At 37.7% G+C, this 13,640-nt stretch overlaps 1 protein-coding gene across 1 annotated transcript in view; it reads left to right on the plus strand.

The window, feature by feature from the left end:
• Positions 1 to 12,665, plus strand: part of LOC132574738 (ras-related protein Rab-10-like) — an 80,471-nt gene extending 67,806 nt beyond the window's left edge. The window contains exons 5-6 of the mRNA XM_060242973.1: positions 2,589 to 2,690; positions 12,524 to 12,665. Of these exons, the coding sequence (XP_060098956.1) occupies positions 2,589 to 2,690; positions 12,524 to 12,601 (180 nt within the window). The 3' untranslated portion in view covers positions 12,602 to 12,665. The remainder of the gene's footprint in view (positions 1 to 2,588; positions 2,691 to 12,523) is intronic.
• The last annotated feature ends 975 nt before the right edge of the window (positions 12,666 to 13,640 follow it).

Here is a 13,640-nt window from a genome sequence, read left to right on the forward strand (position 1 = left end):
TCTGTGGTGGAGAAGAGCTGGCAAGCCTGCCTATTTTCCCCTCCTTCCCACTTCCCACTTGGCAGAAATAGTCACCTACCTATGGGTCAGCACCCAGAGACTGACTGAGGTCCTGATGCTATGCACGCTAACTTGAAAGTAAGCTTGCATTACGTTCCTCCTCAACCTCTGGGAGCCACATTCAGCTCCCGAGCCACAGTCTGGCCACCTCTGTTTAGTGCATGTTTAAGAATTGCCTCACTGTTGCTCCCTTCCCCATAGCCTCTTGTTGGACTTCAGTGGTATTTGGGCAAGGCGGTGGACCCCCTGTTGGAGTTTTCTCTGGAGCAGATAAGTACAGGAGTGGGGACACTGGATACAGGTTTGGCTACTTTTTGCTTCATTAACTGTGCAATCCTGAAATCTATTAAGAATCCTAATGAAGTCTGCTCCAGGACTTGCTCATAGGAATATGTTCCTAGGATTACACTTTAAGTAGCTTCAAATTAAAATAAAATTGTTGGCTTGTCAACTTGCCCTACTCTTGTATATTGAAGGTGGGTGATATAAATTCACACAGAGTTTCTAGGATAAGTTTGAACGCTAACTTGTTTTGTTGGGATGAGATTCTTGAAATTTTCCTAATATGATTGATTAAAAGGTTTGCTCTTCTTTGGTTTCTGCCTGTTGGCACAAATACCTTAATCCTTTTCGTTTGCTCCACGTATTCACCTATAAAAAGTAACCTGTAATTAGAACTGCTTAAAATAGCAGTAAATTCTATGCCTTTCCCCTTTGCTAACCTGCAGGAAAGACATCTGCAAGGGCTCTGCATTGAAATTAGGTAAAAGAATGGAATTCAGCGTTCAAAGAGTCATGCTGGTTCTTTCCTTCCTCAATTTATTTGACCTTTCCTATTTCTTTCCTGCTGCCCCACCAGAGGAAGCTTGTATCCATAAGAAATCACTGCAGATTCAAAAATTATATAAGAGCTTTATATAAATAAATGGACTTCATATATTACACGAACATTCTCTAGTTTTAGTGCACACCAACTGAATTTTAAAATTGGATTGATACAACAATATTTTTCTTTTACCTTTAAATGCCAGCCATTCTAAAATAAAGATACCACAAAATATGCTAGGAGGATACTGAGGTTTTTTGAAAATGGTCTTAAGAATTGGCATGGGTTAAAACTTATTTTTTAAAAAAGCTGAAGCAAAACTTATTTTGATGGGAGTGTTTCAGTATGGAGTTGGCGGTGAGTATATCAGTTGTGATATGTCGCATGCTTTGATTTAGTCACGCTTTCATGTACTTTTGCTCAGATTCTATTGACAGCCAGCATTTCATAAAACATGACATTTCACAACTGAGATATATTCATTCTGAATTATCCACCAATATACTCTCATTGAAAATAATTTATTCCTTGATATTTGAAAGATATCAGATATGTATTAAAAACAAGATTCAAGAATTTCCCCCCCAGAACTATTACACTAATGTTGTTATACCCCAATAAAGATAACACAAACAGAATGGAAACACTTTTACCAAGTATTGACATTTGTAATAGGTATGGGTCTGCACTCTGCATAATAGAACAAGTGTTTTTAATATAAATAAATAACAGGAATGTGAAATACCATTCCATTATTTAGACTTGTTTTGGGTTTATCTAAAATATGTCAGTAAAGGGAGGGGAGTTTTGGCTAACATTTGTCTACTTCTGCCAGAATTGTACTAGGATAGCCTGGAAAAACAAGTTACTATTATAACAGTAATTATACTCATTATAAAAGGACACATTTCATGTGTAAATTGAATGGATCAGTCCGTGCTGGAAACTCATAGTTGGAACAATCACTTATTGTTGTAAAACAATATAAAACCAGATTAAAAGGTTGGGCTAATATTGTTTGTAATTTCAAAGATCTTTTCCTTACAAATAAGGACTTGGTTTATCCTTATTGATAGAGGTAAGGATTTTTAAAATTATAAACAGTTTAAACTGCAAGTTATGTTTCCTTATGGTAAAATTTAATTTAATATGTAGTATATCTGATAACGGTCTCACATAATTATGCTGTTTTGGAAGTGAGAACCAGTAGGTGGTATTGGTTTGAACCCAGGGCTGGCCCTAGACAATCTGGCACCCTAGGCAAGGCTATCTTCTGGTGCCCTCCCCTGCACTGATAATGTCATCAAGTCACAAGGGAGTGCCCAATTCATCACCCCAGAAGGCTCACACCCTAGACAATCACCTAGTTTGCCTAGTGGCAGGACTGGCCCTGTTTGAACCTAACTCATGAGCATTTGTGCTGGGGGTTGGCGAAATTATCAGGACTCCCAGTAAAATTAAAGAATATGTTTTTCCTAATTATTAGATAACAAGTACTGTTGTTCAGCAGTATATATTTTCATCTTAACCCTAAATATTTTACTTTAATATGTCAAATTATGCATGTAATTTCAATGCATACATGTATTCATAATCAGGACTGTAAAGTCCTATTTTGATTTTGGGGTTCCTTGGCTTTGAATTAGTTCCACTTTTACTTAGCATCAGAATACATAACCTTTCGTTCTCTTTTGTTTTCCAGCTGGCATGGGAGTATGGAATACCCTTTTTTGAGACCAGTGCTAAGAACAATATAAACATTGAACATGCTTTTTCAGTATTAGCGCAAGAAATATTGGACAAGGTAGGCTTTTGGGAAAAGAGGTGGATTGTGATAGAAGCAGATTACACTCCCACACCCCTAGATCAAATCCTGTGAATTGAGTGATGTAGTTGAAGTACTAATATGACCCATTTCTGCATATTGCAGTCTTTACTACATTGAAAAGAATGGTTTGGAAGAAGGCAAATATATGAGCCAGGAAGGAGGATTTTTAGGCATGTGTATCAACTGGCTACATACCTACACGGCCTACAACCCCATCTGCAAAAGTAGAAGTACTTCTGATCATGATGTATTTTAACTGCCATTATATGACCCAGGAGACTAAATTAGTTCCCTTCCTATCCTGAAGTCTTTCCCAAAGACTTTCCTGACTAAAAACTGTGCAGGTTTTTACTAACATTTCGTCCTTCACATAGGAACTTGAAGAGATGTAACTCTTCTTAGGATTGCAGGATGTTATATTTGAATTCCTGTCCCAGGAAAGTGGATGTTATATCTGAATTCAAAATTTAATTTGGAATGAATGTGAACTAGTTGAGATTTAAAAAATGATACCCCCAGGAAAATAAATTCAACTTTTAAATCATACTGATTGAAATATTCCTGAATTAATTCCTGAAGAATACACAAAATTGTGAAGCACTTTAGTGTGTGATGAGGCCCAAAGGCTGAATCTTACCACTCCACTCCACTGATGATGTAAGAAGCTGCCATCAGAACAGAGTGGCAGGATCCAATACTTAAGTGTTCTATCAAGACACATGGTTTCCTTTGAATTTTTTTTACATAAACCATTTCCCCCCCTTACATTTATCATTATTGTCAATAACCACAAATAACAGATATACAAAACTGGTATTTCAGATTAGAAATTTATTTTTTGTATAAAATAAATGAATACAATTGGGAAGGGCAATTCAAAAGTTACTATTAATAGATAAGGATGTGGTCAGAGGGCTTCTAATTGACTGTTATTACAATACTAAATATTTTGCTTTTGGTTTCTTCTTTGGAGAAATAATGCATGCATTTTGGTGGGCTGAGAGCCCTATCCCAGAAAATGGTCTGAGGACACACAATGCATATTATCAGGGCTTTTCTGGTAGAAAAAGCCCAGCAGGAACTCATTTGCATATTAAGCGACACCCCCTGACATCACCATTGTTCCACACAGGGCTTTTTTGTAGAAAAAGCCCAGCAGGGATTCATTTACATACTAGGCCACACCCACTGATACCAAACCAGCTGGAACTGCATTCCTGTGCGTTCCTGCTCAAAGAAAGCCCAGCATATTATCTGTTAAAAGAAATAAGTAGGTCTGTGCCTAGATAGGACATTGCCCAACCCTCAAGTCAGTTTCTTTGGAGGAAAGGAAGAGAAGCATGATAGAAACTGCTTCCAAACGTAATTGTTTTGGGACTATGAGATCATTCTTTATAGTAAAAATGTGCAGAATGGTTTGCATTGGTTTTCTGTAGGCCAGGTATTGTACACATTTACCACCTTAGGGAATTCCAATGAAGCATGGAGCCACAATTATTAATTTATTTACAAGATTTTGACCCTGCCTTTCTATCTTCATAGGGGCACCACAGCAGCTAATAAATCAGAACACACAAATTAAATTATTATCTTAAAAGTCATTAAAACCAACACACAAATACATCATTAAAATAAATTAAAATCAAAGCTTCAAGTAAAAAAAGATTAAAACATCAGTTCAAACATTGGGGAGGAAGGAGAGGTCACTGAGGGAATGTCAAAGAAACAAAAAAGTCTTCACCCTCTGGCAGAAGACAGCAACAGAAGGGGACAGTGTCGATGGAACACGACTGGAGTTGTATGGTCCCTATGACCTGCTCTAGTCAACATTATCATTGCCCCAGGTAAAGCGTATTCCAGTAATCTAATCTAGATTAATGTCTTAGAGTTTCATCAATATTTTTCTATGTCTCTTTGATGTGCACAGTTTGTCCTTTCTGAGTCAGATTAACCATCTCCAACAGGATTCTGGAGAGGCAACATAACAATTTCCTAAATAAATAAGATATTTGTTAACTGTTGGCATTTTTCCAGTGCTTTCCATCTGAGGAAAAGCTTAGACTGTTTTCTGTTTGTTGGGTGAGTGGACAGGGAGCTATGTGGCTTCCAGTGATGTGGAGGGGGATCTTTTTAGATTATCTGTCTGTAATGACTTGATCTCATTTCACCATATTTGTCTCAGAAAACATAAAACATGACAATTTAAATGGCAGAAACAATAAAAAGTTCTATTTTTAAAGTAATGTGATTTATTTATTTAGAAAATTTCTGTGTTGCCTCTTTGGAGCCCTGCTCAACTCAGTTTCTAATAGTTATTACAATTAAGTAATTAGCAATCTTGTGTATGTGTGGTAAACTGCTCTAACCACTAGTGGTGATTACAATTACAATTTATGATATATTACTCAGTCAACAGTTTTATCTAGTCAAATATAAATATTTGTATTATGATAGCATCTGTTGTGATAGCAGAAGGCTTGGGAATTGACTGAGGAGAACTTGCAGAATTGTAGAAGAACAGTGTGTATTTCCATTCAAATAGTTTACAGGCTCCTGTGTGTATTGCTGTAGCAACTCACTTTTCTCTATTTGAAGGATGCAGCTTTTTGCAAGTCAACAGATGGGTACCTGAAATATAATTGGCTGTAAAAAAGGAGGACATAAATTATGAATAATTTCAACATGAAAAGTTCATGCAAAAATCAGAGATTACAATAGATACATTTAAAGTGGATTTGTTTATGAATGGAGGGTTTGTGCACTTTTGCATACAATTTACAGCCTTGTAGAATGGTGTTTTCAAGAATGTTGCTCACAACAAGCTGCTTGGAAGTGACATTCATTTGCCACATTTAGTACCAACTTTGCTTCCTGTGGACTTCTTTTTCTCACCTCTGATCAGGAGGAGGAAGCTGATGCTAAACTGAAGCTAACTGTCATCTTCTTAAAGACAGCAAAGTAAAGTCTCCTATATAGAGAACTGAAAGATTTTGGAATAAAGTTGGCATTAGAAACATCTGGACCAACAATGACCACAAAACCTATACACACAACAGAGACAATATAGTTGCTGGGAAAATTATCTTCCTTGTATATTCAAAGGGGGGAATAATAGCATCAGTGTACAGGATAAGGGAAATCTTTTTTTGAACCCTACCAATATCTTGATTGGACATCTTCTCCCACCCCTACCCTTGTTTTCTGTTAGCTATAGGAATTAAATAGATAATGTTCCATATTTGTCACCCAGTATTTTGCTTCCCAGGTGCCTTTACCCCCAGGGTTCTTTTCACTCTGTCCTGGACAGAAAGCAAAAATTATTTTTGCTAGATAAAACATATGCCTTTAGTTTAGTTCTGTTCATTTATGCTTGCATAGCTGTCTTGAATCTATATAATTGAGAGATGTTCACTATGACCAAAAAATGAGAATACCTGAATTAACTGTGGAGGGGGACCATCTCTTTCCATATACGCCCAGGAGGTCGTTATGTTCGGCCTCCCAACATCTGTTGGCCGTCCCTGGCCCAAGAGATGCCCACCTTACCTCAACTAGGGCCAGGGCTTTTTCAGTCCTGGCCCCAACCTGGTGGAATCAGCTCCCTATTGAGATCCGGGCCCTACCTGGCTTATTAGCCTTCCGTAGGGCCTGTAAAACGGAACTGTTCTGCCAGGCTTTTAGCTGAGGCTGTAAGCGTCTATCTGGTTGGCCTGCCTGGCCAGCACTTCATCTGCGCTAGGAATTGGAATAAAAACTGCCATCCCTATGAGATATCATGATGTGAGATGGCTAGGCTGGGCAATATGTGATGTCATGGTAGTCTGAGTGCTGTTGAGTCGTCTGTTTATAAAATGTTTTTATTCTATTTTATTGTTTTTATATGTTGTACTCTGCCCTGAGCCCTACAGGGAATGGGCGGAATAGAAATTTACTAAAATAAAATAAATTATAGTGAACTGCAGTAGGTGAAATAAGTTCAGCTTGTACTACAATTCTCTGCCAGCTACCATACTTTGGGTGGATGTTCACTAATGTTATAGTTGCCAGGCATGACAGAAACATTGTTTTTAATAAGGGCAGTATGTTCAAGGCAAAGTCAATTAACTTGATTATAGACTGTGCCTAGAATTGGGGATCTAAAAGCAAATTTAGAAAACTGAAATGGAACGCCTATTTTGTCTATGAGTAAGTTACTGAAGTATTTGTTGTGCTTTTCTCCTTACTGCAGATTCAAGGTGGCTTACAAGAAAACATAAAAATAAAATTTAAACAAATCAGCAAGTCCTTTCAGCATCCTGGGCTAATCCTGGATTCACTGGGCTAATCCTGGCCACTGGCTGCAGGCTATCTGCCAAAGGCCAAGTTCCCTTTTACTCACATCAAACGTCTCTGGCTACACACAGGCTTAAATATCTGTAACAGGAGGGGAACATCTATTAATTTCAAATATTATTTATGGGAAAAACAGAGTCCAAACATTTCCCTCCCAAAGTAATTGTATGTTCTATTGATAATGTATTAGATACATGTGCTCCATAGGATCCAAACCAGTGTAAAGCAATATGTGCAGGTATGGGTCTTCTTTACCCTCCTTCTTCAACCAGTGTCTCCTGAGTCCTCCAAAATTCTGATACTAATAGTTGCAAGGATTCACATGGATAAAAAGCCAGGCAGACCATGGACTGCACCATGAAGGGGGAAACAAGCTGGTACTGCTTCTGTGCAATGGACTTTCTCCTGACAGAAGACAACAATTTTGCTGGCTCTCTTTCCTCAGTGAAGTCTCTAGGCCTTGTGGCTTTCCCCCTATGAGTTTCCCAACTTCTAGCATCACCATTTCAAAGATTTGTGGTCAGCAAGGGGAAGGAGAAAAGCAGGAAAGAACTGCATAGGATCCAAGCTGCTATATCAATAATAAAGAGCATTTACCTTTCACATAAACTGTTCCACAAAATTTACCAATTGTTTTATGCCTCATCATCTCAAACACTCTGAAAGTGCCTTACATAGTATCTAAAATTAGGAATAACTGAATTATTGTCTTTTGCTGCTATTTTGCAGTTCCAGTACTTTTTCTTAACTATGCATTAATAAAAATGTTTCAATACTAATTTTACAGGTTTTTCTGCATAATGTCTGTTTTGACAAGATCCAGGAGACAATTAGCTTCAGTTTCAGAGAAATGGCATTGAGCTGTCTGACTCATCTTAGATGTTTTCACATTATTCTGAGGCTGATTTTCATTCACTTTTGTGAATTCCCTCTTATTTATTTAGAATACTAGTGTCCCGCCAGTCTGTCCAGTTAGGGCCCTGAAGCCATTAACTTAAAAAGGCATTAAAAGCCAACTTAAAAAACAGTACATGTAAAAACACATAAAAACATGAAGGAGAGTCAATCAGGAAAGCCAGATGAAACAAAATTAATTTCTAGTCTGTGCAGTTGCACACTGGGATTGTATATGCGCAGTCAGCTGCTTGGAATTTTTAAAGCTACTTTTAGCCCTCTAAAACCTCAGGGAGAGAGCCCCTCCTGTTCGGGGTCCAACCTAGAGAAGGGAGAACTTGATTTATTTATTTAATCAGATTTGTATCCCGCCCTCCCCTTACAGGCTCAGGGCAGCTACCTTTTTTTTTTTTTTACAATCTTGGTATAAAAGGCTAACAAAATTTTAAAACAGTAATTCAGCTTAAAAACAAGACAATATAATAAAACAACAATATAACAATTTACAAAATTATAAACTGATCATTCAAGATTTGTTTACCATCGCTGCTATTATTGCTTTGGTGCTCACATATTGCTGACATTATTACTTCTGTTGTGTCGGTGCTCAGATGTTATTGTCATAGTGCTGGTCGAACTCTCAGAGCTATGATGTAGCGATTGCCCGCCTCAGGTGTTAAATGCAAGCCGAAAGAGTTCAGTATTGCAGGCCCTGCGGAACCGTACCAGGTCCCACAGAGCTCTAATTTCTTCTTTGCCAGGCTCTAGCAATTGCACAACAGAGCTATTGAGCCAAGCCTCTCTTCCTTCTATTGGCTGAGGCTACTCCTCCTTATCCCCTGAGGAGGGAAAGAGCAAGAGCTTCCTTTGCCCAGTCCCCTCAGTTGCAGGGAGAGATACAAAGCACCTTTAAGGCCAACAAAGTTTTATTCAAGGTATGAGCTTTTTGCTTGCGAGAGAATTGTTTTGTTGGGCTTGTTATTCCAGTACTCTCCTGGGTGCAACTGGGCTTGCCTCCCCCTTTTCACTGTATCCATGCCTTCATGATCCAGTCTTTCTCAGTAGGAAAGCAATATTAACTATTTAGATGAGAAATAACAACAAACCAGTGAGGTAGATGTGGCTAAGAGTTTGTCCAGACAAAGTTCACCCAGCACATTTCCTTTGTAGACTGAGGATTTTGAACTTATTCCCAGATAGTAAGCTGATACTGACAACTATACATTGCTATCTCTCTATTCTTGCAGTGCCTCATAGGAGCTGTAGTTGTTTCTCTGGGGAAGACTAAAGTTCTGTAGACAAACACATAGCCCTCAGTCTGTGTCATGGTGCCTTCACATGTTCTTGATCAGCACATGAAGCAACTTATGTACAAAAGCTCACAATGCCCAACCATTTCAAGTTTTCCTCTCGGTCTTAGGCTCAGAGCATTGACCATGGGATTTCTGTAATGAATGTCAATAAATACAATGTAATTTGCAATTTACAAATAGACACCTGAACAACACCTGAACAGCATACTCAAGATTGCTACAGCACAGATAATGTATCCAGATTTTGATGCAATAATTCAGAGCAAAAGGTGTCAGTTATCAGAGACTGCTAAATAAACAAAATATTCCAAGAGTGCTAATATTTTAAGCATGTTTTATTCTAAGTTTTTAAAAAATCTTTAATTGCGTTTGTCTGTGTCCTTTACAAAGTTTGTATCTCTGCTACCTGGCACTACATTTTATGACACACATGGCCCGGCCCCACAAAGTCCCATTTGTGTCAGATCTGGACCTCCTAACAAATGAGTTCGATACTTCTGACTTAAAAGATCTTTCAACAAAGCACACAAATGCTTTTCACCTTTTTCACAGAGATCTGACATTTTTTTAAAACTAATCTAGCACTGAATTTTTATAAGACACTCTTTAAGTTAACACTATAAATATTTATTTAACCTATTCATGTTGCTGGAGCATTTTTCTCCATTTCCTGCTCACTTCTGTTATTGAAGTTGGGAAGGCAGAAAAGCAGCTGATGCAAAAAGATGCATAAGGTGGGAGGATTCTGCACCCTTCTCCCAGATACTTTACTGTTGACGACTTGCCATCCCTACCCACTTTACATTTAATAAATGTATTATCTACTGGAGAGGCAGGATAAAAATGTTCTAAATATATAAAGTAACAAGCATGTGGCCACACAAGGTCCCAGAACAGAATCTTGGAATCCAATCCTAAGCCTTTACTAATAAACAAGCATTTGGGCTAGATCATACTTCTAAAGAAATGCAATATTTACTTTAAAAAAAAAAGTCAGTTGGACAAATGCAGGTGGCAATCCAGGAGAGGGCTTTCTCAGTTGTGGCACCAAAAGTCTGAAACTCTCTCCCCTGAGACATTCACCTGTCCTCTTCTGTTACTGTGTTCTGCCACCAGGTAAAAGCATTTTTGTTTCATCTGGCATTCCCTGAGTGATCCCGCCTTCCTGTCCTATTAATAATTTTTAAAATGTTTTGTATATTTATTTTAGTTTGGTTTTAATGATTTTTAAAGCTTGTCTTTATTATGTTTGTTTTTTATCTCTTTGGTGGCCCTGATGAGGACAGAAAGGCAGGGTTTAAATTGTATAAATCAAATAAATAAATGTATTATTCACAACTCTTTTTAGTACTTGCGAAAAAAAACTTTTTGTTTTCAGAATGCATCAGCCCAACTACTTTAATCAATTAGTTCTTGTTATAGTAACCATACCTAAACTGACTGCAGATGTTAGGGTGGTGCTTTTCACAGTTCTCTCATATTTCAAATAGTAAACTTAGAGGGCAAATAGTTCTCCGAGCCCGCTATAGATGTTCCCCAGTAACGTTGCCTTAGAATAACTACTACATGTACCGGTAACTCAATAGAAAATAGTGGCTACGTATTAATTTCCAGATGAAATTTTAAGTAGGTTACTTAAGTTTAAAAAAAATGTACTCCTGATCATTTGAACAGGATCTCCACTGGGTGTCACCTCACTGCAAAATACAGTCCTTTCACCAATTGTTTCTTCTAGCAATCTTAGGGTTGCCAGTCCTCAGTTGGGGGCAGGAGTTCCCCTGGTTTGGAAGCCCTCCCCGTACTTCAGGGTTATCAGAAAGTGGGAGGGGATGTCTGCTGAGCACTCCATTATTTCCTATGGAGACTGGTTCCCATAGGGTATAAAGGAGAATCAGTCTGCAAATATCTCTGGCTCTAAGGGGGATGTTGTTTTTTGAGTTAGAGGCAAATTTTCAGCATAGCATCTAGTACATCTCCTAAAAACACCCTCAAAGTTTCTAAAAGCTTGAACCAGGGAGTCAAATTCTATGAGCCCCAAAACAAGGTATCCCTATTCTCCATTATATAACTCCATTATGGTGTTATGCTAAGCTGTTAGCCATCAGCAGCATGCTGTTTACTGCCTATATCTGAAAGATTGTTTACTGTGCTGCTCCAGTTTTGTAATGTCTGTTTTTATATTACTTTAACTCTGTTGTTTTATTGTTGTAAGCTGCTCTGAGCCCGCTTGCAGGATAGGGCGGGATAGAAATCTAAAAACTAAATTAAAATTATTTCCAAATGGAGGGAAGGCATCTAAAAGGTGTGCAGTCCCTTTAAATGTGGTCAGGACTCACTTTTTTATTTATTTATTTATTTAGAATTTATATCCCGCCCTTCCCACAAGTGGCTCAGCATGTGACAAGCATGACTTTGGAATTCAGTCATGCTTGTCACAACCTTGCTTCTAGCTCCACCCCCAAAGTCCTGAGATATTTCTTGAGTTGGACCTGGCAAACCATGCATATGCTCTGTGTTCTTTAAAAACATGTGAAAATAGGCACCCACATGCTCATTTTTCGGGATACTATATAGAGCAGTAATTAGGCTAATTTCTAATATGTATATCTGTTTATCAACATACTAGCCTTTAAACAAAATTCTCAATATGGTTTCACTTTATAAGATCCAATCTAGATTTGATGATGGCCATCATCATTATTTAGTGCATAATTATTTAGTGCATGTATTAGACCCTTCAGTTACAAGGAGCATCACAACCATAGTGCACTCATAAACAGGCTTATCCTTCTGTGCCCACTGTAATCTGGGAAAGGGATGCAGAATCCTCCCACCTTCTGCATCTTTTTGCATTCCGTTGTATACTAGCTGCTTTTCTGCCTCCCAACTTCAATAACAGAAGTGAACAGGAAATGGAAAAAAGTCACTGGAGCAACAGACTGATGGGATGGGGGGGGGGAGTAAGGTTTGGGATGAGTAGAAGTTCAATTCTCTTCTGCATGCTCTTTGTACTGTTGAGATAAGAAACATCCACATTGCTTAGGTACAGAGAACTGTGAACAGTGTTCATCTTGTAGGCTATCTTTGATTTACAGATTTCAGTGGACATAGAAAAGTAACTCTTCTTATGATTGCAGCATTATTGTGATACTCCTTGTAAAGTGAAGGGTCTGATAAAATTCATAATGATTTAAACCCAAATTATTTGCATTTCTAAAGTCTGTAAACACTGGACTTAATTCAGTATTTGCTTTTTGTTTTGTTTTTCAGAGCTCCTGCATACTACTCAGCTCAGATGTGGTAGACCTAAGTGGAAATGCACAAAAAAGAACTTGCTGCAAATTATGACTGACAATTCTGTTTTAGTTTGTCTGGTTGTTGTTTATCTTCTAAATAAACTTGAAAAAAGCAATCACTGTCTCCAGTTCCCATATTTAACAGCATGGTTAACTGGAAATGCCATTGGGGTGTATTTGTATACCTCAGTCACACTTTTTGGGGGTTTGGAAATTTTCCTTCTTAGGACAGTGTCATGTATACTGTAGTAAACAATGTCCCCAAAGTAAAGCACCGCACTTAAACTTTGTTCAGTTTGTTTTCTGTAAACCAAAAATCAACTGAGATAACAAAACAACCCAAACCCATTTAACGTATTATGGGGGTGGGAAAGTACTCCAGGACTTCATTAAGAAAACTCTGATTCAGGAAAACATGTTTAAGTCTTGCGGGGAGATACAGAACTGTTGTATATTATTGATTTTAGGTGTTTTTAAATGTTTTCTTTGAAATCTATGAAAGTTTGTTTGCTTTCTAATACGCCGGCTTAAACCATAGTTTTTGTTGTTTCAAATTTTTAAAAAAACCTTTGTAAAGAGGAACCATTGCCTATGTTGTTAGAAAGGGTCTTCAGGCTGATATGAATGATTCGTATGAGTTATTCCATATGTCAAAGGGGAAGGGTGAATCTTTGTAAAAGAAGCATTCTATCTCAAGTCAAAGTATATTTTTGTACCATGAAACAGTGATTTTTGTCACCACAAACAAAAATGTGAAACTTTTTCTACCCCCCAAATACAGTGGACTTTAGGTTGTGGAAGAAATATGTTCCAAATGCAATAATTCTAAGATTTTCCTGGATTGTTAGTGAGTTCAGTACACAAAATATGCAGCTGTTTCAGTATTCAGATTAACAATGCAAATAACAACAGTATGTCAAATAACGTATTTTATTGCTTGGTACAGCTGTTTGAAATGTATCTATGATGTGTTCTTGAGATCATAATTGTAAAGTTTGTTCAAGTGCAAGTGTAAGAAATATATATTACCTGCATGAAAAAGTTGGCCATAGCTGTTCCTTTACACAGGAAACCTTAAATGTCTAGACTAG

Source organism: Heteronotia binoei, chromosome 7 (assembly GCF_032191835.1).
Source record: "Heteronotia binoei isolate CCM8104 ecotype False Entrance Well chromosome 7, APGP_CSIRO_Hbin_v1, whole genome shotgun sequence".
NCBI lineage: Eukaryota > Metazoa > Chordata > Lepidosauria > Squamata > Gekkonidae > Heteronotia > Heteronotia binoei.